Source organism: Diplotaxodon limnothrissa, linkage group LG5 (assembly GCF_057381915.1).
Source record: "Diplotaxodon limnothrissa isolate DT_005_m linkage group LG5, D_limnothrissa_male_GT1.1, whole genome shotgun sequence".
Taxonomy (NCBI): domain Eukaryota; kingdom Metazoa; phylum Chordata; class Actinopteri; order Cichliformes; family Cichlidae; genus Diplotaxodon; species Diplotaxodon limnothrissa.
Window position 1 is genome coordinate 35,639,602 of NC_140600.1, and position 24,757 is coordinate 35,664,358.

General features: G+C 38.2%; 2 protein-coding genes across 2 annotated transcripts; one reads left to right on the forward strand and one right to left on the reverse strand.

Annotated features, from left to right (window-relative positions):
- The first annotated feature begins 254 nt into the window (after positions 1-254).
- rtf2 (replication termination factor 2) lies at positions 255-24,372 on the forward strand. Its single transcript, XM_085354656.1, has 9 exons — positions 255-380; positions 685-779; positions 981-1,074; positions 1,265-1,404; positions 2,815-2,893; positions 16,406-16,516; positions 16,596-16,647; positions 18,881-18,955; positions 22,386-24,372. Exons 1-9 carry the CDS (start codon positions 312-314, stop codon positions 22,580-22,582), a joined length of 912 nt encoding a protein of 303 aa, XP_085210782.1. The 5' UTR covers positions 255-311; the 3' UTR covers positions 22,583-24,372.
- Positions 5,946-10,241, reverse strand: gcnt7 (glucosaminyl (N-acetyl) transferase family member 7). Its single transcript, XM_085354655.1, has 4 exons — positions 9,950-10,241; positions 9,028-9,769; positions 8,351-8,446; positions 5,946-6,206 (listed from the first exon to the last, which is right to left on the reverse strand). Exons 1-4 carry the CDS (start codon positions 10,154-10,156, stop codon positions 5,959-5,961), a joined length of 1,293 nt encoding a protein of 430 aa, XP_085210781.1. The 5' UTR covers positions 10,157-10,241; the 3' UTR covers positions 5,946-5,958.
- Positions 24,373-24,757: the final 385 nt, after the last annotated feature.

The following is a 24,757-nucleotide window of genomic DNA, read 5'->3' on the forward strand; positions in this document are numbered from 1 at the left end:
AAAGTCAATATAAAAATATATATGTAGTTTCTTTCTATTCCTCTAGCTTCAAGTTAGATAAATATACTCACATTTAGAACGATGCTGCCACACCATGGCCGAAGCTATTAGATACACATGCAGCGTTTGAACTTCTAGTCATTCAGCCACTAGAGGGCGACTTTGAATTCATCGCACATCCCGCGAGCTTTAGTGAGATCTCGTTGTTTGTTTACAACCCGAGAACTTCCTGTCTGATGAGAGTAGCATTTTGGTTTTTTTGTGTGTGACAGTGACTGTTTGAGCTAACTAGTTAGAAGTGAGCTTTCAAGATGGGTTGTGATGGTGGCACGATTCCCAAAAGACACGAGTTGGTGAAAGGGCCCAAGAAAATCGAGAAGGTGTGTTAGCTTTATTTGGCTTCAGTTTCCCTTCCGTTTTTAAATAGAAAATATCCCTGTTGGCGATATTTTTCGAACGCTAACAAGTTGCTAATGCTAATGGGCTAAACTAAGTATTGTTAAGTTTCGGGGTTTCATCATGAGAATAAAAAAGACATATTACGGTATTTTAAATGTGGTTTCTAATGTACGTTATGTAGTTGCTGTGAGTTTTCAGAATTTAACGCTAGTTAACATTATCTTGATGTGTTATAGACGAAGCTACATGGCGTATTCTTTCCTCACGGTCTTCTTACATGAACAGGTTGATAAAAATGCTGAATTGGCTGCCAAATGGAAGTACTGTGCATTGAGTCAAGAGAAACTTAGACGACCCATCGTCTCCTGTGAACTGGGAAGGTGAGTTATTTTTTTGTCTTGTTTTGTACTCGGGCATTATTTGATGTTTGGACACGGTATCGCTCGATGATGTGACAGCGCGAAGATATAAACACCGTTTCACAAATAACAAAAATCAGACATGAATTAAGACTGTACAGTTTTTCATCTTTTCATTACACCACATTATGTTCTGGTGGTCTGGCACATGTTATTTTTCAGACTGTACAACAAAGATGCTATCATTGAGTATCTCCTGGATAAGTCGGCTGAGAGACCTAATGCTGAGGCTGTAGCACACATCCGTGGGATCAAGGTATATTAACACCGAAGTGTGAACATCTAACTTGTTTTTTTTATTTGTTTGTTTTTGTAATTAATAAAATACAGAGCTACATTATCCATTTACACAGTTGGAGGTCTTCAGCCCATGTGTTTCTGGACACATGATTGTGTGTTTATTCGTGGTTTCAAACAGGAAATCTATCTATTTGCTTTCTCTGAAGGATATAAAGGAGCTGAACTTGACTGATAACCCTGAATGGGAAGGAGAAAGAAGAAATACAAAGGGAGACAGATATGAAGACATTCATTGTGGCATGTTTATTTGCCCTGTAGTTGGGTTGGAGATGAATGGCAAACACCGGTAAGCAACCTGAGTGAAGAGGTACTAAACCTAAGAATGAAAAAATGAGACTGACGATTCATGTTCTCTCTTTGTTTTAAGGAGCAAGCCACTGTATCTAAGTTAATTTTAATATACTAAATACATGTTTGAAATTCACTGCAAAACATATGATGGCATTCGTCTATCTTGCTTCTGATATACTTGTGAATTTCTGGACAATTCTGTATTTCTTAAAATTCTCTATTTTTTATTTTATTTTATTTTACCTCTGTACATAACCACATCGTACTTTAATACCACATTTGCGATTAAGTTGGAAATCAGAATTTTCAAGTTCCCAGTGGAAATTTTCACCTGGAACGCCCTCTCAACTCAAATTTCCAACTCAGAAATTCAAAGTAGACATGCCAACCACAAGTTAACAATTGTAAGATGGCAGGACTGAACGTAAACGTTATTAAAAGTGTAAAACTTTTAACCTGTGCTGGTATTGTTTCGTATTTGTGATTTGTTAAATAATCCATTCACCCAGCACTTACAAGGTTCGATCCATGACCATGCTGCAGCAGTGTTTTTAAGTCAAAGAAAAACAAGTATTGCTCTGTTTTGTTAATGATGGATGAATAGTTCTATCTTACTAAGAAGCAAGGTATAAGACATCCTGTTTTTACTGTCTTCTCTGACTGAATCATACTCAACTCAGGAGTGATGTCACTCCTGAGTTCTGACTTCTGAGGTGTCTGGAACACAGCGTAAGTTAAATAATCAAAATGTAATGGAAGTACAGATTTGTATCTTTGATTCTGGAGTTTAACAAAATGCATTTGGTAGAAATGTTGATGCAAGTGAAGAAAACAGTTATTTGGCTGAGAAAACAAAACAAAACAAACCTATCAGAGAGAAATCAAAAACCTTGGGAGTGGCCAAATCTTCAATCAGGTACATTACTGAAAAGAAGAAAGCATTAGTCTGCTCTGCAACTCCATCAAGCCTGAAAGGCCACAGAGGAAAACTAAAGTGAATAAGGTCAAAATTCTTTATGGTTAAGAAACAAAAACATTCACAAAATCTAAGGGCTCCAAGATGCTATGGCACAGACTTGTCTACATGTTGTAGCTGTTTCCTGTCACCAGGGGGTAGTGTCACAAACAACTCGTCTGTGGGTTACTTTTGCTGTTATGCTGTTGTGGGACCTTGTCAGCTGTGGAAAAGAAAGGCGGTAGTGTACAGAGGGAAAATTACAACGTGTCAAGAACCCAAAAACGTATGGACCTAACTTTAGATCACATAAAGTTAGAAAGAAATACAGTTCCCAGCCCTGCGTCTGTTATTTATTTATTTATTTATTTATTTTTGGTGAATGGCCCTAAAAGCGATACAGGTGGAAACTGTTTAACAATTTCATATAAGTGTTTCTCTGTTTTTTAGGTTCTGTTACCTCCAGACTTGTGGCTGTGTCTTTTCAGACAGGGCCCTGAAGGAAGTCAAGACAGAAATCTGCCACAAGGTAGGCAACATTCATTTATTTATTTTCCCAGGTTATTTAGCCTCAGTAGGTTGTCAACTCTGACAGTTTTTTAAAAAAATTCTTAAGACACTTTTAATCTTTACTGCCATTAAAAATATGTAAAACAAACATAGCCAGCTCTATTTGTGACATCATTTCTGCTGAACAGCAACAAGATGATAACGTAGCTTTTATGCTCCTTAAACACAAAACCACCAATAGTTGAACTCAAAGACTTGATGGACCTAAAGTCTCCATCATTGACCTTGGGTGTTTGGCATTAATGCTCCTTGTTTAAGTCACACTCAGCAAATTTTCAACGCTAATGATTTGTAAATAGGCAGGTTTGATAAAAATGTAGATAAGATAGCAGCAGTCTGGTATTAGCTAGGGGTGGGGGAAAAATCGATTCTGTGTAGTATCGTGATATTTTGTTTGCTAATAATGTATCGATACAGGGACAGCAGAAATCGATATTTTGTTACAAAAAAGGTTTTTGTGCTCTGACTTCAGAGCATGTTGATCCTTTTTCTGAGCAAGAATCCTGACATTCCTTCACTGTCCAAATGTGTTTAACTTTTTTTATGGCAGCAATAAACATGACAGTTTACTTATTTTAATTTAAGACATGTTTTATTTTAATTAAGTTTAAAACTTTTTTATTTAATGTAAAATTATATTTTGTTTTAATTTACTTTCAAATTCTTCAGTTGCTGAAGGGGCTGCATAGTTTTCATAAATTGCATAGTTCAGAATAGCTATAATTGTACCAGATGGTTGCATTCAGTTAAGTTGGACTAGACTGTAATACAAACCGTTCAATTTGTCAACAATAAAACTGACTGAAATGAGAGAGAGACTGAGTGTGAGACTTTGATATTAGATAAAATGAATATTGATAAAGTTTACTTTTATGTACAGAATCTGAATATCGCAAAATATTTTAAAAAATTGCAATAATATCGTATCGTGGGATGTATAGTGATTCCCACCTCTAGTATTAGCTTTGTTCCAGATGCACAACTGGTTGCTCAGATAGATAAGAATGCAAGTTAAATTACTGAAGTGTAATGATTTAATGCTCCCATGAGAAGACATAAATAGAAATAAAAACCATCATGTTCACATTGTTTTCGGTATTTAAGGGCTAGTAATAAAAATGTAAGTGAACTCTGGCAATGTTTTACATTCGTAGAATACACACAGATAAATAACTTATTGTTTTTGGGTTGCTTTTTTTAAACAAAAAAATTATAGCATGTTGACTTTTAAAAACTATCACAATATCAGCATTGTTAAGAACATAAAGCCTGAAGAGAATGTAAATGTAACTAAAGTGCTCCTATAGTCCACTACAAACCACTTTGTTGTTCTATAGGAATATGTGATTAGGCAAATGTTTGAAATTTGGTTTCATCATGTTTTGACCTTTGTTTTGCTGAATTCACAATTTGCACTAGAATCTATGTGAACTTTAATTTGAGGATCAGAGGAAGTTTAACGTTTAATCACTTTAGTTGAACATGGCCTTTATATAATGCGCGTTTACAATATTACTGACCTCTTTCTGAATTTAAATAATACTAAACCATAAAGAACATGCCATATCACAACATTTATGTGAGTAGATGTGTTTTGGACAGATTAAACTGCACTGTTCCTTTCTTCAAGTCGCTTCTGAGATTGCCCTAGTTTAAGCCACACGGGAATTTGAATCAAGTAGGCCTAAGGCCTTTTATGGGTTCTGACCTTGTAGTTGTAAGGAGCATTAAAACTATGGTGGAAATTTCCCATGCACAGGCTATTTTGAGGTAACAGAAAGCAGATGGTAGCTGGTCAGTGTTGTTATTTCTGTTTAATTAAAAGCATTTTGGAACAGTGACAGATCAGTTGTTTGACTTTGTCAAAAATATCTAAAAGTATAAGAAAAGCTACAGCGCTTCTTGTGGGAAGCTGACTTAGAATACTGTGATTTTTGATAAGATAGGCTTATAAGGCAGCACAGTTTCTGGAGCCAATACGATTAGCCTGACTTTACCCACTCTTTATTCAGTTGCTGCTAAGTTTAGGAAATGTAAAGTACAGTTCACTTAACCTTAAATGTCAAAGTAAAACATACAAAATAACTGATAATGCAACATCACCCTTTGTTATATCCATGTAAGACAATAAGCAGTTTGTGCTGAGTTTTGGACAGGTTCTATAAAAAGTGATAGCCATTTTGGCTTTTTTTCCCCCTTTGCATCCAGTACCCATCATAAAATTGTTATCTAAGGCTGAACTGTCAGAATCAAGTTCAGAGTGTGTGTCATTGGATAAAGACTGAATCTTTATCTAAGCCAGCATTTATCTCTCTTTTTTCTTTTTCTTTTGTGGGTTCATATTTGAACTCTACTTGCATGCTGCTGTTTACCGAACACACTTTTTGTCCTTTTTAAGAAATTTTGTTGTTTTTTTAAAAAAAATATTTTTGCAAGGAGTCATTGCATAAGTTGATCTGCCAGTAAAAATGTAAAAATGCCATTCACATAACCAAATGTCTTTAGTCTAGCTTGACTTACTAGAAAATTCTGTAGCCTATATAAAAGAAACCTTTTTAAAAAGGCAAAACACTGTTTACTCGGGTATTGTTCAGACACACTGACAGCATGCGCAAGATCATGTGAAAGTTAGGACTCGTTATCACAATTGCTTTTATTTGTTTACACCTGTTACTTCTTAAATAAGAGAAAGGGTCAACACCTTTATCAGCAGTTGTGTTTTTCAAACTGAATGTCATACTGAATAACATTTCTTTGGTAGTGTCGTTTCATCCAAGCTTTAGTCATTATTTTTGCTTTATGGACAGAATTTATTTCATATTTTATTTCTGTATTTAGAAAAAAGGACAGCACTGATAAAGTTTCATAGATAAATATATTAGTATACACACATGGTCTTGAAATGCATATTGAATGCATTTTGTCTTCCTTGGTTTTGCTTTCCTATGCTCATATTATGACATAACAACACAAGACAAGTGCAAATAAGCTCAACTAGATATAGACTGCATGTTTGTAGTGATTTCATTCTCCAGCACTGCTGTTAAAGTAGCTGCTGCTGTTGCTGTAGTTGCTGTGTATGGCCAGTAGCCATGACGGTTCTATGGGAACAGTAGCCTGGTTGATAACCTTGTTTCTGTGCCACTGCTCCAAACAGTCTAGTGCCTCAGGAAAGGTATTACTCTCAAACTTATTGGCAAACATGCTGTCCATGCTGATGATCCATGGTAGGTCTTCCACTCCGTAGATACAGATGTCTCGTATGTAATGCCCTGGAAAACAGCAGCTTGGACATGATTTTTTTTTTAGCATTATGCCAAAATTCGTTCCTTTTATTACGAGTTTCCATTATATAAATAAATATATGTACGCAAGCTTATTTAACCTTTGACGTAAAGCTAGTGGAGAGTATGCCATATATATATATATGTATGTATGTATGTATGTATGTATGTACGTACGTACATATGTATGTACACGCATATATATACACATATGTACACACACATGTACACACACATGTACACACACATATATATATACACACACACACATATACACGTGTATATACACGTGTGTATATATTTAATATATATATATATATATATATATATATATATATATATATATATATATATATAGATATAGATATTAGGGGTGCAACGATACACAAAATTCACGGTTCGGTTCGGTTCGATACTTTGGTGTCACGGTTCGATATTTTTTCGATACAAAAAACATGTTCATGCCTTTTTAATTTGTCATTTATTAAAATTATAAATATATATTTTAACTCAAAAGTACAGTTTTTAAATTTAACCCTAACCCTTGTGCGTGTTTTTTATTTTGACAGCGAATGCGCACCTGCGGACCACTTATGTGCAGCCCTGGTTATTTAGCTCATCATATCGCAGCCACAGAAATTATTTTGTCCATGAAACCATAAAGCTGCACTTTCTTTTTGCCTTATAGTCTGATTTGTCATAACTTCTCCGTTTTGTGGTAAGCTTTTCTTTGGCTGTCACTTCTTCACCCTGACCTGTCTTATTTGGCTCAGCAGAACTAAAATATATATCCTGCTACTTTTACACACGCACTCACATAAGCTCAGCGATTCTCTGCGCGATCAACCTCTCACATGTTTAAGCTTGCTGCGGGAGATTTCACTTGTCATGTTTGCATAGTAAGCTAACGATTAATAAGACGATGTCAGAGGAATTGGTGCACAAATTATCATCACTCACAGATCAGTGCTGTCGCTCTCTATACACAGCTCGCATGATTTTCCTTCCTACAATAGCCCGACGGGCAGGGAAGAGATAGATTTTGGTAGCCCGACTGAAAAAAATCGCTAGCCCGACGTCCTGGGGCTAGCGATATTGCAAGCCCTGTATCTGATTGAGGAATCACTCATCTTTGGAAAAGAGAGTTTATTACAGAGAAATGTCTCTTTCCAAAATAAAAGCTATACTATCCGCTTCTTCTGGGCTATATTCTCAGCAGCATAAGGAGAATCATGTGCTAACAGCTGTCTAAATGACTCGGCTAAAGTTAGTAGCATGCTTGTTGTTTTTGTCTTTGCACTAGGATGATGTCGGCGTAAATGTGCAGTCATATTCGTTGTGTTCCCACTAGTGCTTTCAGGTTAATCTCGTTGAAATGACCTTAACGCCACAACACGGCAAATCTCCGTTAACGAGCTACCGCCGATCGCCCTGTGCATGGGGCTAGACGGCCAACACGTTAACGAGCTAACTGCGCTAACACACTAGTTCCCACCCATGTAATTGAGCATTGCACGGCACATCCAACATACTGTTTTACTTTAGTCCATGACTCGCTTACCTTCAGGGTCATACGTCACATGAAAACCAAAATAATTCCAAACGCCAGATCTGAATGAGGGTGGGGGAGGTCCATGTTACAAGGAGAGCTTAACTTCTGTCTTGCTAGCTTGCCCTGCGCTCTTCCTTCTGACGATGCTGTCTGTGTTGAGCGCTCAGTGGATCTGCGCTCGACAGTGCAGCCTAGGCGGAGTAGTCGAACGCAGATTCACTGAGCGCTCAACACACAGCATCGTCAGAAGGAAAGTTGATAAAATAAATTACAAATGTTGTATTGTTCGATACATATGCGTACCGAACCGAAAGCACTGTATCGAACGGTTCAATATCGATACGAATATCGTTGCACCCCTAATATATCTATCTATATCTGTGTGTGTGTGTCTATTTATGGATGTACATGTGACTTGCTCACAAGGATTTATGTGGGATTAATAATTTATTGTTGGATTACAAAACTAAATACCTCATTTTTACCACATTTTTATAATTTAAATAATTAGGAAATATTGGTAGAATTTAATCTCTGGGAGAGTAACTAATCCGGTCTTTATTGACATATATGACTATACCTTTGCAACCACTGTGTGCACTTCCTTCTTGATCCCGCCATTTGATTGCCCGGATAGCTCCTTCCCAGCCTCCATCAATGCGACTGCCTGGAGCTTCTTAAAACATGTAATCAGACAAAATTGGTAATTATATGACCTAATTGAATTGTCAAGGTTTAACTAGCCCTGCTCAGGCCTCCTTCATCTGCTGTTTGAGAGTCAGTTCTCGATACATCTCAAAGAAAAGCTAAAGGAAGAGGTAGCATTTGCAGTCTGTAAGCAATTAAAAGTAGAGACATTGATCAAAGTTGCAAAAGTTAAACTTGTTATAATTCCTGATAAGTTTTCATTTTACCAGGGGGTAATGAAATAAAATGTATAAGGATAACAAATGGTCACAGGCAGGCTGGAGTCTATTCTAGCTGACAAAAATGAAAAAGAAAAGTATAACCTACATAGACAGAAACCCATTCAGTCTCCTGAACTATGAGAAGGAACTGAAGTATTTAAAGCCCACATACATACAGACACAGAAGGCTCCAGTTAATAAGGAAATTTGAACCTAGAACCTTGTTTCATATCATCTTTTGTTTATATCACATCATACTCACATTAGTACATGTTTAATAGTTTTGTGCTAGCTGTTAAACAAGCGTGGAGTTTTGTGTCTGTGCACCTGTTTAAAACCGCCATTTTACCTTTGATATGGTTGAGCGTCACCCAGTAGTGTTCATCTGGACTGAATGTGTCCCTGGACCAATCCAAGAAGTCATGCGCTATTGGGCTTTTCAGAACAAAGTCCACGAAAGGTCTTGTAAGAACATAGTAGGCTGTTCCAAAATATAATTGCAGATTGTGTGGAGGAGGCCTTTTCCTCAGGCCTAGCCCTTTCGGAGCTACATGTGACCCCACAATCTCCTTGTACTGGCGTTGCGTTCTGTACATCATAGACATCGGCTGTTTGACCCCAGGTGTCATGTTTTTATCCCTCCATTGTTGGCTCTGCATGTACTGTACCAGTTCCAGGTTACTCTTAACAGGGAAGTCTTGTCCACACAGATTCACCACCTTCTTCCAGTCTGTCTTGGATTTCGCTAGATCCTTCATGCAATTCAGATCTGCTTGCAAACGAGAAAAACCAGCATAGGTCACAGTTTCACTGTGACTGGAGAGGAATGTATTTGGAAAGCAGCTGACTAGCTTCTGTACAGCCTCCCGATACTCCCGTGGAGCCTTAGCATCCACGTGAATGCAGTACACATTTTGTGGCATGTAAATTGCCCTCAAGAGGCGGACAAAAAGCTCCAGCTCTTTATGAATAGTCACAATGAAAGCTAAAGGGTAAGCCTCCTCTGCACGACTTAGAGGTTTTGTTATAAAGTGTAAATCTCTTTTCAAGTTTGAGCACGGCAGGTGGCTGTTTAGAATGTAGCTTTCCACCTGTAGACCAAAAAAGCATATATTGCGACTGTTACTGTTGAAACTCATTTTTAAATAGGAATGTCAATGTGACTGTGCTAATGCTCCTAACTGGTTGTTAGATCAAATGAAAATTTCATCTAGAATATTTGTGCTTTTTATTTCTCAGAAGTAAAGAAAGGGTGGGGGGAAAATACATACCTGGCAGTCACAGCTGTACCAATTTACTCCTTTCTTCATGCCTGGCAAAAAAGTTTTACACACAGTTGAGAAAGGTTTGCAACTTGAAGATGGGGGAGGCTTTAACTCAGGTGGCGTCCTAGTCCTCAAATAAATGAAGGAAAAGATAATAATACTTATCCCGAGGCACACGAGGAAGCTGCATTTTGTCCCTTCAAGCTGGCGCATAATAGCCCTGTTTCTCTGTAGTCTGCCAGTACCACCACAGTTAAAGCTTCTGCAGTGGAGACATCCAGTTGGATTATTTGCAGAAGGATCCTGGATCCTTGAGGAATATAAAATAGGGTTAAGTATTTAGGTTGGACCTAATTGATGAAGCTAGCTTGTAATATTTGGCACATTAACTGCTGCTGCTTTAGTGCTTCTGCAATGTCTATGGGATGTGTTTTCTAGAACCACAGCTTGCAACACAGGAAGTGAATTACTTGCTGTTCTGTATATGATAATATTACAAAAGCATGGCAAAGGTAATTGATATCGATCACTATGTTAGATGTATTTTTTATGATAATGCAAAGCAGTTCAATTGCGGATAACTTGTTTTCATCTTGTTGTATATTTTCAACGCGGCAAAGGGAAGAAGATGATTTAGTTCTTGAAAGAGTACTTGTAAAACGTTTAACTGATCACTTGCAGAGGAGCGGTTTATTTGCGGGACGTTGAGTATAGTTTCAGAATTCATCATAGTACTGAAACCTCTGTAGTGAACAATTACTTTACTTGAACAACAGGCTATCCTATTAAATCTCAGTGTCACATTCATTGGCCACAGTATTTTGCTACAGAGACTCATATATGCTTTTGTGTTAAAGGAAATGGTTTGCATTGATTTTAATCATGACTTATTTGATGGATTCCAATGTGTGCATGCAAATAGGGAGTCGTCTTCTCACATGACAAGTTTGTTATTGAGTTACAGAGGGTTCTGTGCTGGGACCAATTCTGTTTACATTATAGATGCTTCCCTTCCCTTGTTATTAGACAATTTTGCATACATTTTCATTACAACACAGATGATACCAAGCTATAGTAACCTCTGAAGCTGGATTACACAAATTAATTAGTTAAAGGCAAGGCAAGGCAAGGCAAGTTTATTTGTATAGCACAATTCAACAACAAGGTGATTCAAAGTGCTTTACAGAGACATTAGAAACAAGAACAAATAAAAAGCAAGAACAAATAAAAAGCAGCGGTCCCCAACCTTTTTTACGCCACGGACCGGTTTATGCCCGACAATATTTTCACAGACCGGCCTTTAAGGTGTCGCGGATAAATACAACAAAATAAAACTAGTACCGGTACCGAAAAAAAAAAAAAAGATTTATTCATAACGCACGTGAAAAGACCCGGGACAACCGAGTTAACGATAAAAATGATAACAAAATAACGCTGAAAACTGATAAAAACCCTGAAAACGGTCCTCAACTCTCGCGGCCCGGTACCAAACGACTCACGGACCGATACCGGTCCGAGGCCCGGGGGTTGGGGACCGCTGAGTTAAAGGACAGGCATGTTTTAGACACAACACTAAAGTTATTATATTTGTCCCTAATCTCTGAAACATGATGTCTAACCAGAACGCAAACTCTTGATTGGCATTACGTTAGCCTCCAGTAACATTGTGAGGAACCTGAGAGTCATTTTTGAACTGGATATGTCGTTCAACGTGCATTAAGCAAATATGTGTCGCTGCTTTCTTTCAGGTGGAGTATTGTAATCCATTAATATCAGATTCTTCTAAACGTCTTCTTTTTATCTCTCTGGCTCCTCACAGTTTGTTCAAGTACTCACTCACAGATCACTATCTACTCCAGTTAATTCTGGTGACCTCAAGGCTCTGTCCTGGGTCCTTTACTTTGTATTATCTATCTCCTACTCCTAGGTGATATTTTGAAGAAGTATAACATGCAATTTCACTGCTATGCAGATGACACCCAGCTCTACTTATCTTCCAAACCCACAGGTACTCTCCTACCCACAACTATTTCTGATTGTTTAAGTGACATCAAGGTTTGGTTTACTCACAACTTTTTTAAACTTAATGGCAATCAAACAGAATTTATTCTAATAGGCACCAAATCAAAACTGACTAAAGTTCCAACCAGAAGTCTTTCATTATCCATTGATAACTCTGACAACAGAGTTATCAATGGACTCTCAGGTCAAGAGTCTTGGTGTCATCCTTGACAGCACTCTTTCCTTCACAGCACTAGGGCTGCCACAAACGATTATTTTGATAGTCGACTGGTCAACGATTATTTTTGCGATTAGTCAACTAATCAGATTGTGCGTCCATTGGACGTAAAACTTACAGCTTATTGCACCAGCTTACAGCTTTAAGTGTTTAAGGTATGTGCTAACTAAAAATAAAGACAAGATGATAGTTTATTAAACTTTTAATGAAATTTGCAGATTGTCTCGGTAAAGTTGAATAAACTCGGCCGTCTGCTCCTTGCTATCTAAAATATAACAGGAGTATATTCTCGAGCATCTCGCACTTCTGATAATCAGTTGTCTGCTTGATGTTTATTCATCTGTGTAAAACTATAATTTTAATCTCAGCCAAACCAATTTACTTGGGAACAAATAAAATACTGAAAAAAGCCAAACAATAACATTTTTAAGTTATCTAAGTGACTTATATACCATGTTTAACCTGAGTAGCGAAAGACAGCGGTGGGTTTGAAAACAATTTGCCGGGAGTCCGGTGTTCTCACCGGCTCTAATGAGCCTTGAACCGAGCTGTTGGGTAACAGACGTCTCCGAAAACGCTTTTTTGGAGGAGGTTTGAAGTAGCTCCTTTTTAGGGACTAAATCGGTGTGCTGTGATGCACCGAGCATATCCCGACACCCCCAACTGGATATGGCAGATTACTGCCCCCCGGAGCCAGTTTTTGCTAGCTGTTTCTTTCTGTTAAAAGAGAGTTCTACACTCCCCACAAACTGCTTGCTTACAGGGAATTTTTTAAATTTTGGTGTTTTCTCCCAAATACTGTTAGGTCCTATGTAAGTAAACCTGAGTTTAATTGGAAAAAAGTACAACTTTTATTTTTTATTTTGTTTATTTAAAAAAAAAAAAATTATACCCAAGTATCCTTTGGAGGGCAGAGAAGCTTTAGACATGTCTGAACACTGTTCTCTTTCACAGTAAACATCCTCACTCAAGCCTGTTCCTGAGAATATCACTGAAGATAAAGATATCAGCAGGGAGGCTGCCATGGAAATGTGTATGTTTCTGATCTGCTGAGATTCCTATCCTTCTCATATTGCGACTAATAGAAAGAACAGTTCATATGTAGAAACAAGGAATAGCTTGCTGGTTGTTGGTTATGAGTTTGGGTAGATAAAAAAAAAACCCTTTGGTTTCTTAAAATATTTGTTTATACATTCCTTGCAATGAAAATTTGAGATCATATTTAGATCAGCATGTTCGACTATATTTTGTTTTCGTGCAATCATTTATCACATTGCTGCTTTGGTCAGAGGCAACAGAAATAAACAGCAGAATATGTAAAGAAAGAAAGACAAAGAAATGACAAGCTTAGTGACCTACCTTTGATGCAGGTCAATCTATACTCCTTATAGTGAAGAGGTCAACTTTTGTACATCAGCACCTGTTTGGGTCTTAATGACCTAAATTGCTCCTGCGAGTTATGTTGCTATAATTCATTTGAAGTCCTGCAGTGAAGAGTCCGTTCCTTTGGTGCCATCAGCAGCAGCAGCAGTAGCGGTAGTGTCAAGCTAAATTGAATTGCTTTCTTGTGTTCTCGTCAGGAGGTTGCTTTCTCAGAGCTTGATGTTGCGTTGTGAGTGAGCCACAGTGGTTTGTAATTGTGTGGAGTATTCTCTTGTTGTGTTTGCAGCTGATTATGTCTCTCCTCCCACAGCCCCATGAGACAAGTCCGGCCCTCCCTGGTTACTAGCATGAACACCCAATCACACACCTGACATAAGGAGTCATATTCACACATTTCACACACACACACACACACACACACACACACACACACACACACACACACACACACACACACACACACACACACACACTCTTTCTTGCTATCTCTCTCTCTCTCTCTCCTGCTCACTTGTGTATTGCATCAGTATTCTTGTTTTTTGCTCGTCTTCGAATCTCATTACCTCAAGTTTCTTCTTTCTTTTTTCCTCTCAGATAAGATCAGTTCCAGTTTATCTGCCCTGTTAATGGTGTGCATGTTTATGCACACTGTGCAGTGTGACTCGTCTCTTGTTCACAATCTTGTTGCCTCTTGCAGTTACAAAAAAAAAAAAGATTTTGGTTGACTTGTTTACTAACTGACTTCATGCTAGGTTGTGTCATTTTTGGTGATGGTAACAGCAGAGTGACAGACTTCATAGCGGTCCACAGAGTTTATTTGCTGCTTGGTCAGCTCCCGAGATTATCTCTGTTGTGTTGAACAGAGCACATGGCCACGGTTCACACCCAGTGAGCCTGCATTACAACCACACAATGGATCCCCTACTTGTTACTCAGGGGTTTAATATTTGTTTTTGAATATCGGTGTGTGTTTTCCTATTAAAAGCATTCATCCCGTTTATATGTTTAGAGACACAAAAACCTAAGCCTTTTTCTTTTTCTTTTTAATCGCAAGACTTTCACAAATATGTAAGCCAGTTTGTTTCATACAGGGTTATCGTTAACCAGTATTATCCTGTATTTCTATTAGCAAACTTACAAACTGTTGTGGATAAATGAAATCATAACTCAAGTGCTACTTCTGAAACCAAAGGAACGATGAAAACAACAGCAACAATAAAACAAATTACATTTTAATTTGGATCTGGAGCAAATATTAAACTTTTGATTTGGTGTGACAGAATGGTTTATTGTGTTGTGAAAATTTCAAGTGTCAAACTGTTGAAATAATAACATAGAATAACAATAACATTTCTTTGTCTTAGTCATTTCATCGATGTGTGCGTGTCTGACTGACACGTTCGTGGCATTTTGTTTTGTTTTTTTCCCCTCTCATGCTTCACAGAGTTTAGCCAGTCATAGGCAGGCAGCATGCAAATAAAATGGAAAAGGGACGTGTCCCGACAAAGAAATTATCTGTGGGTTGATCTAATAGTTTTGTTAGTTAGTGTTGAGTTCTAGGTATGTTTGGATATTAATGGCTCATGGAAAAAGCAAAAGGCATATTAAAAAAAAGTTTTACTGCAAATTCCTGCAAAAGATGCAAACGAGCAACATTTTATGAACGTCCATTGAGAAAGTTAAAAAAACAAAACAAAACTGATTTGCAAGATGGATTGGATTACATGTACTTATACGAAGTGAAACTGAAAGCAGTCACTTTTTCAGAGAAAATCATTTTAAACTAGCCTGACGGCCAAATATGTATATTTCAAAATACCTTAAATGATGTTAATTACAATCAACTTTCAGTTTTGTTACTTCCTGTTTTGCCACAAAATTTATAATGCATATACAACCACACAATGTTTTATCAATGCTAGCAGGCGGCAGCTTTTAAAAGTGTAAGTAATTGAAGGGCACTTTTTTAATCCTCCTTGGCCAAGAAGCTACTGTCACTGATAACAGTTTACCTCATTCAAAGTGTGAATCTATTGAAAGGAGGCGCTAGCAACAGCATTATACACAATACTAGTAATAGAGAATTATACACAATAATAACACAATTAACAGTAAAATAAGCTAGTCGTGTTTCCCTGGAAATTTCAAGTAAAGGTTTAACGTAACTCCTTAGCACTTTAGTTTACCTATAACTAAAAAAAAGTCACTTTTTTACTCGTTCGGAGCCTGCATAGTATTTTAGTTAAAAACTTTTATTCCTTTTTCAATAAAAATGAAAAAAATATTTTCTACATTGGATGTTGTATCTTGGGTCACGTTTTTTAACCAACCACTTAAAGTCCTGCTTTTCCACACCAGTATTTTCCATCCAAGACTTGCTCTATATAGAGTGCAGCTAGTGATGCTTGGTTGAGTGTTTACTTTACTTTAGGATTACACAGCACCATCCTTCATAGCTTGCTCTGCTGAAGGGTGTGTTGTTTCCTCAAATAGTAAAACAGGTCTGTTGTTTCCACCTTGAGAAAGAGAGGAGGTTTATGTGCAGATTCTGCAAAACATCTTGCTTTGTTGGGGGTTGTTGAAGTAGTTCCCTTTTTAGGTACTAAATGGTAAACAGAGGTTGACACAGAACTTGCTCATTGCTTCATGATTTCAGATGATATATGTGAAAGTCCTACCTCATATTTAATTTTAAAACAGTTGTGCTGGATAACAGTGCATTAGCAGAAATAACGCTATATGGTGAATGTCTTCTGCCTTTACACTTGTTGCAAAACATGTTTGCCTTTTCTAAATCCCTTTAAGAGTCCCTTATCTGGAATATAATGTTTGTGTTATAGTGTGGAGATCCATTTAAAGATGAAGATATTGTTGTGCTCAATGGCAACAAGGAGGAGGTGGACAAGCTGAGGGAGAAGATGGAAGAGAAGCGGGCCAAAGCTAAAACTAAGGTGTGTGACTTCTCTGCTTTTTGATAGAATCTGTCTTCACAACTACAAAACCCTGAAACAAATATTCTTTGATTTTCAGAAATCAAAGAAGAGTAAAGCAACTGAAACGGTGTCAACATCAGAATCAAAAGGTTTGTGTGAAGCCTAGTAAGTAAGTCATCATATGTGTTCAGCATTTGCATGAACAAGGCCAACGAACTAGCAAAAGGCCAGAAAATTTTCTTCTTCATTTGGATAATATTTTGAATGTGCTGTAGTGTACTAGCTGGGTTATTCAAACTTTTAACTCACACTGAAAATACTGAGAAGTTAAGATACATATAAATGTAATATATAGTGTGTGGCCAAGCTAATGCTGCTAATACTTTGTACATCAATGATGGACATTATTACTTTATCTTATTCTGGTTTTGCGGTAATGTATCAGGCTGGTTTTGTCATATTTTACTGACATACAGTGTTTTTCATAATTCCTGTGCAAACTTAGATCCTGACACATTTCCAATAACACAGGATTAAGTGTAACTGTAAAAGATTAGTCATAGAAATAAGTAATATTGGCCAATATCAGCCTTGTTGACTGTCTTTCACCTTTTTGCAAGGAAAGAAAAAAAAAGGGGGGGGATATTCCCACAGTTTTACAATTGTAAATCAAAATGTAAAAACTTTCCTATATTATACATTTCCTATAATTGTGAATGTGTCTTACTATTTCCAGTTGTTTTTCTTACTCTCATAAATGAGCCAAGAAATGCAAAAATAGTCACACTGAACCAGATTCTGTAGATCTGCAGTCTAACCTGATGTTAATTAGTCTAAATTGAAGGTGTCAGTGTTGTGTGCCAACAGAGAACATTGCTGTGGTTTCCTGTTTTCAATAATAGCACAACGCTCTCAACTCACAAACAAGACTAACTGAGAAACCCCAGAATTCGATTTGTTTTTACTCAGATTAACACTCCAATGCATAGCTGGACTGGCCATCGGGCGTACCGAGCATTTGCCCGGTGGGGGGGGGGGGGGGGGGGGGGGATTTTTTGTTTTTATGGGCAGATGTTTTGGTTTTTTTGGAGGTTTTTTTCTTTACGTAACGGTATCAACAATGAAAGGTGGTGGATTGGCCAGATGCTGGCAGATGTGTAAAAATAACTCAACTGCTTGGTGGTGGCTATGGCGGAGCTTCCACAGATTCAGTAACATTAGCAAGTGGCTGGTCTCCACCACTTGGAAAGGTGAGGCAGGAGGAGGCTGCTAAACAACAGCAGCAGCACTTAAGGTTGATAAGTTGTTGTTAGAATTTACTTAATATTACTTTCTAGTATCAGCTGATGTTTGCTGGAGCCACAGCTGTAAAAGCTGTTGGTCATGATATCGGTTTAGATATGTGGTGAGAGGGAAACATGAAGATGAAACCAGGAGATGTCCTTACTGAATCATCAGAGCTGAACAGCTGATGGAGAAGCAGGTTTACCTTTTAGGTGACATGAATGAGTTGAGAGGAAGTTATGAACTGTTTCTGAGAGACAACTAACACCAGGATCCTTTTCTACGTTGCTGACAGCTGGTAACTGTGCAGGGGCGGGTCTAGCAAAGTCTTGCCAGGGGGCCAGGTAGGGCATTAACAGGGAAAGGGGGCACAAAGAAATACGTTTCTTTCTTATTCTCATTTAAAATGTCTAGCTTTTATTAAATAATTTGAAAAAATAATCTGAATCTTACAACCAAAGTTTTCATTTGATGTAAACTGTATAGAAATCCATTATTGTACATAGGAATGGTTTTTTTTCTGGGTCCCATCATAATTTCTTCAGAGGAAAGTACTGTATATGATGCCAGTATTTTCCCACACTTTCTAGATACTGTACCAGTACTGTGTGTAAAATGCCATCAAAAAGTCAATTAAGTTTTATTCTTTCTCACCTGTCTTTCTGTCTCCTTTCACTTTTTAAAGGTTGCCATGTTAGAAAAAATATTTGCCCTGCCATTGATGTGGTAAATAAATAGTTTATGAAAATACCACTAAATCTGTCATTTATTATTTATTCACTGAACAGTATAAGTCCACTCAACTTACACAGTCTGGGGAAAACATGGCCCAGGGGGTAGAACAGTCGTTTACTTGGTCTGTGGATCAATTTGCCGGGCACTCCAGTCAGTGCATGTCTTAAAGCATACATTGGAATGTTTTTGTGGATGAATGTTTGACAAGGTATAGAAAAAAGTGCTTGTTATGAATGTGTGTGTGATTGGGTGAATGAGGGTTGTAGGAAGAAAGCACATTTAGTGCTCAGTTAAAAAGCGCTACATAAGTATTAGTGCTTTTAACCATTTATCCTCTGTCTTGCCTGATTGCTTTCCACACAGACGGCACAGTGTCTCCTCCCAATGATATAGCAGGAACAAGCTTGCAACAAAATGGTGGTGACAGCAGCCAGTCAGGTAAATAACAATACTTGGATCATTTACGTACAGACAAATAGTCTATTGACATTGCATTGTCTTCACAAATCTCTTGAAGCCAACTGTTTTAAAAACATGAATGTGGTTTTCTGTATGTAATTCATTCAGCCTCTTTTTATTAACCTTCTAAGACCCAGCAATGAATTTTTGTCCTCTGACTGAGACTGCTACATTAAGCACCATTTATGCTATCTATACGACTCCTACTATACTGTCAAGGGGACATGATGGGCTTTTTATTAATGCCACATTTGTGGAGGTTGCAGAGCACTTTCTTTTCAAAATGATGGAAATTGCCGCTTCCACAGATTGGCATACATTATGATTCTATTGCTTACACTCAGATTGTTTCTTCAATTTGAGAGTCTTAACTTTGACTTTGATTTCAGAAATGTACAATAAGTTTATCCCTTCCAAAACAAAAATTGTATTCACTGTCCTTTGTATTGAACAGCAGGACTTACTACTTACATTTTCAACCAGTCCATACTTCTGGTAGCAGAAGGCAGGATGAAGCAGAAAGATAATTTACTCAGAACTATGGAAGAGGAGTCAGTGTTACTGCTGTCAGGGGATGAGGTGGACAAAGGCCAGACATCAGAGTAGGAAGGTGGAAGCTCAGAGGATCATCATCTTTAAAGGAGCTTACGAAGGGGTGGTGTGACTGTACCTACCATCCATAATAGGAGCTGCTTAATGTAGGGCTCTCAATTTTTTAGGCATTTTAATATCTAGAAGGGGAAATAAAAACCTATTCAGTTGAATTCACACAATCACACTTCCACCAGCTAAGATTTTGATTTCTTCTCTTATTTTGTCAAGTCATGTAATTAATGCACTTTCAGCATATATATTATTAAACTCTACATCTGCTATCTTTATCATTTCAATTTGGGTTACATACTGAAATTGGGTTGAAAATTCTATAGGTAATGATAGGTTTGTAGCTTGAACCTATTCGCTGGAACGTTGAAGACAATATAATTACACAGCAAGCAAGACACGAAGTAGGCAAAGTTCTTCATGTTTCTCGTGCACGGGAGAGAACCGGACAAACGCCGTTCCTTCGCTTGACCCCAGTTGCTCTCGTCCGCTCCCCCGTAACACTGCTCTTTTATTGAGGTTACATGAATATGCATAGGTTCATTAACATATGACGTCTACATACAAACAAAAAGTACTTTGCCTGTGTCTGTGTGTTTGTGTTTGTGTGTGTGTGTGTGTGTGTGGGGGGGGGGGTCAGAGTGTGACCCCATAAATGACTTCCCTAAACCTGCTGGTCTGGAAGTCCAACAGTTCATCTAAACAAAAGGCACTTAGCCTAAAACAGATATAGCCACGTTTATCCTACCATAAGACAATAAAACAAGGTACGACCTCTTCCCATGCTCCCAGGATGTAGGTGTGCATTCCACTCTGGAATGCACACCAAGCCTTTGCAGCCTGCTAAAGATCACACATCCTATCACTACACAATTGATTATACACCTCTAAGCATATATGGTTAAATATTTCTAAGCATAAATGACAATCAACAATACAAAACCTAACAGGTAACATGAAAACAGGAAACCATTGTCTGGTGGTTGTGTGTAACAGAAAAAATCACCACACAAACAAGAGGGAAATGGTCATTTCTGAAGGTGGCATTGGAACTGAAACATTGTTCAGTTTATCTGTTGTCACCGCTTGTAAAGATAGCTTAAAATCTGAATTTACTGGTTCCTAATTAAAGCCAATTCATTAAGTTGAGAGAGCTTCATCAACATTGGGCAGTCTAAGTAATAATGATCTTAACGTCACAGCTAAGTGGGAGCAGAATAAAGCACTCTGGAAAGTGAATACAGAATGCAATAAGGCTGCCATGAAGTGTGATTACCTTCACAGTTCGATGTCCTGCATAACAGTTGAGAAACCAGTAACTACCTACAACTTCAGAGCCTTAGCATACACAATTCTTTTTGTCCATAATGGGAGATGGATGTTATCATTTTGCCAGGCTCCTCAAAAGCTGGTATGAACTTTTCACTCTGTCTGAAATTTCACCTTCGTGCTCTAATGTCTGGCTCTTGTCCACCGCATTTCTTGACTGCTCTAAATTTGACTCCACTTCCACAGTTATTTTTTCTTTGAAACAATACTTAAATTATCTAAACGGATCTATCACACATTTTTTCTTCTAGGGCTCAGGAGGTTAATGATCCATGTTCAGTCTAATGTTCAGTGTTTTACCACTGATGTCCAATTAAAGTAAAATTCTACTGTAGTTAAAATGTCTATAAATTGTTCTCAGTCATCCAGGTCATCGTAGTTTAAGGGGCTTGGAAAGAAAAGCGACTGGACTTCTTTAAGTTTCCTTGAAGACATTTCACCTCTCATCCGAGAAGCTTCTTCAGTTCTAAGAGCAATTAGTGGAGAGTCCCAGATTTTAAACCCTATGGGAGTGTCCCCAAGAGGGTCATGGACCCCCTATTGATCCTCTACCTAATCACACGAGCCAAGGTGTGGAAACGGGTGTGGGTCCCAATCAGCCAAGGTTTTGGATGAACCTATTGTGAAGCCTAGCCCCACCCTGTCATGTGATTTACTGAGGTCAAATCTCCCAGGATGTGAGTGGGCGTTAAGGCGTCTAGGAAGGGATCTCAAAACTGGATTATAGATGGCAGACAGCTGGTGTCGTAAGCCACCGCTTCTGTTCAAGGATGGTCACTCACAGTGGACATAAATGGCTTCTTTCACACCTCTTTCAAACCATCTGTCTTCTCTGTGAACATTGGCATCCTCGAAAGAGTGACCTTTGTCCTTTAGATGCAGGTGGACAGCCGAGTCTTGTCCCATGGAGGTGGCTCTTCTATGTTGTGCCATGCGTTTATGAACTGGCTGTTTGGTTTCTCCAGTGTAGAGGTCTGAGCATTCCCGGTTCCCTGTACAGCATACACTACGTTGTTAAGTTTGTGTGTAGGAGTTTTGTCTTTGGGATGAACCAGTTTTTGTCTGAGTGTGTGGCTGGGTCTGAAGTACACTGGGATGTTGTGCTTTGAGAAAACTCTCCTGAGTTGCTCTGATAAACCTGCTACATAAGGGATGACAGTATTGTTGCATTTGTTTTTTCACACCTTGGCTTGTGTGATTAGGTAGAGGATCAATAGGGGGTCCGTGACCCTCTTGGGGACTCTCCACATGTCTTAAAATCTGGGACTCTCCACCAATTGCCCTTAGAACTGAAGAAGCTTTTTGGATGAGAGGTGAAACATCTTCGACTAAACCTAAAGAAGTCCAGACTCTTTCCAAGCTCCTTAGACTATTGTAGTTAAATTAACATCCAATGGGTATGATCAACCTGTGGGAGGAACAAGTCCTTATTTTTAAAGATGCCTTTTTTTTTTGTCTCTTTCATCCTACTACTCAGCTGTGGCTGGACCCTCTGGATCTTCCAGCTCGTCTAAAGCGACCAAGTCTTCATCAGCCTCTGCTACAAAGAGGTCCATCCAGGATATGAACGAAAAGTCAGAGGCTTTTAAGTCTTTGTTCACAACCCACAGTTCTGCCAAGCGCACTAAAGATCAGACATCCAACTGGGTCACCCACACCCCTTATCACTTCTAATAACTACTAAAGTGCATAGATCACAGTTTCTAGATCTTCCCAGAAATATTAACATATTAAAATAAATCTTGCTGTGCATACCAAGCACACACACCAACCCTACATGACCTCAGATATTGACAGCGATATGCAGGCTAATTCCCAATTTCTCTCTCCAGTTCCCAGTAGCTCAGTGTTTACATGTTGGGAACATTTAGTTGCGGCTCCCTAAGTGGTTCTGAGTGTGTACTTTGTAGCTTAATTCCTCCCCATGGATTCCCTCACAACCTCTTTGTTGTCAGTCACAGGTGGTTGAGGAATTAATACTAGGATGACTGTATTATCAGTGGCACTCTGCTTCCCCCTAATGGGCAGAAAATAGCATTTTAATGTGCTCACAGGATTGCTGCATTTATTTTAGTCCTTAGTTATGATAAGAAAAATGAAAAAAGACAAACTGCCCTGCATTTGAAAAGGCAGATCCTCAGTAATTAGTATCTCCAGATTTTCCTTCCTCACAAAATCTAGTTGTATGTGCCTGGTAGCTATTTATTTTGGCTTTTTTTTTTTTAACAGGTGTAGCAGGTGACTTTCACTCACTTTTGTTCTTTTAATTAGTTATTTCTCAATTGTTCTTTGAAACGGGGGAAAAACTAAAGCATTTGGTGTATTTGACTCCTCTGATTTGCAAAATAACCACCACAGCCAGAGACCAACAGCTTTAATGCGATTGGGGAAATATACTCTATAACTAATGCTTTTTTTGTTTTTGTGCATTTTTGTCTGGACTTTAATGGAAGACCTTTAAAATACAAAGTTACATTGTATTATTGTCTCCAAATGAATTCATATTGAGGTTAAATGTGCTTGTATAGACAGTCAGTACATTTACAACATTTACAAAGAACTAAAAAAAGGCTTTGTTCTTACTTTTTGCTTTTTTTTTTGTATCAAGCAATACCACAATAAATTTCTGTTCACAGTATTTTAGTGTTGTTTTTATGGTGCAGATTATATTACATCTTTGTGTTCTCTCTTCTGTAACATGTTACTAAGTGCATAACAGAGCATTAATTATCCAAGATCACAAAAGCAAAACCAAATCCCTGTTGTGCACTTGAAGGGAAACATCACACCTAACACAAGCTATAAAAAACTCTTACGCAACAACAAGTCTCCCTGCAGTGATAATGTGGACAGTGTCACATTTTTGTAATTAGGGCTTGTATCTCACAGTAATGAGACAACCAGGAAGCAACTGAAAAAACTGACTCAGCATAAATCCACTTCGCTCTCGCACTGCAGGCCTACTTGTTGTTCCTAGAGTATTTAGAAGTAGAATGGGAGGCAGAGCCTTCAGTTTTCAGGCCCCTCTTCTGTGGAACCAGCTTCCAGTTTGGATTCGGGAGACAGACACTATCTCTACTTTTAAGATTAGGCTTAAAATTTTCCTTTTTGCTAAAGCATATAGTTAGGGCTGGACCAGGTGACCCTGAATCCTCCCTTAGTTATGTTTCAATAGACGTAGGCTGCCGGGGATTCCCATGATGCATTGAGTTTTTTCCTTTCCAGTCACCTTTCTCACTCACTATGTGTTAAGAGACACCTCTGCATTGAATTACATCTGTTATTAATCTCTGTCTCTCTTCCACAGCATGTCTTTATCCAGTTTTCCTTCTCTCACCCCAACCAATCCTGTTAAAAGGGAGTTTTTCCTTCCCACTGTTGCTTGCTCATAGGTGGTCATATGATTGTTGGGTTTTTCTCTGTATCTGTTATTGTGCGATCTACTGTACAATATAAAGCGCCTTGAGGCGACTGTTGTTGTGATTTGGCGCTATATAAATAAAATTGAATTGAAAAAATTAAATTGAATTTCTCCTCCTCCCAACATGGCGAGTTGAGTTCATGCCAAATAACTGAACTTTGATCTCGTCTGACCACAATACTTTCCCCCCAGTCCTCATCTGAATCATTGAGATGTTCAGTGGCAAACTTTAAACGGGCCTGCATATGTGCTTTCTTCAGCACGGGGACGTTGCAGGCACTGCAGGATTTCAGTCCTTCACTTCTTAGTGTTTTACCAACTGTTTTCTTGGTGACTATCGTCCCACCTACCTTGAAATCATTGACAAGTTCCTTCTGAGTATTTCTGGGCTGGTTCCTCAACATTCTCATTATCACTGAAACTCCACG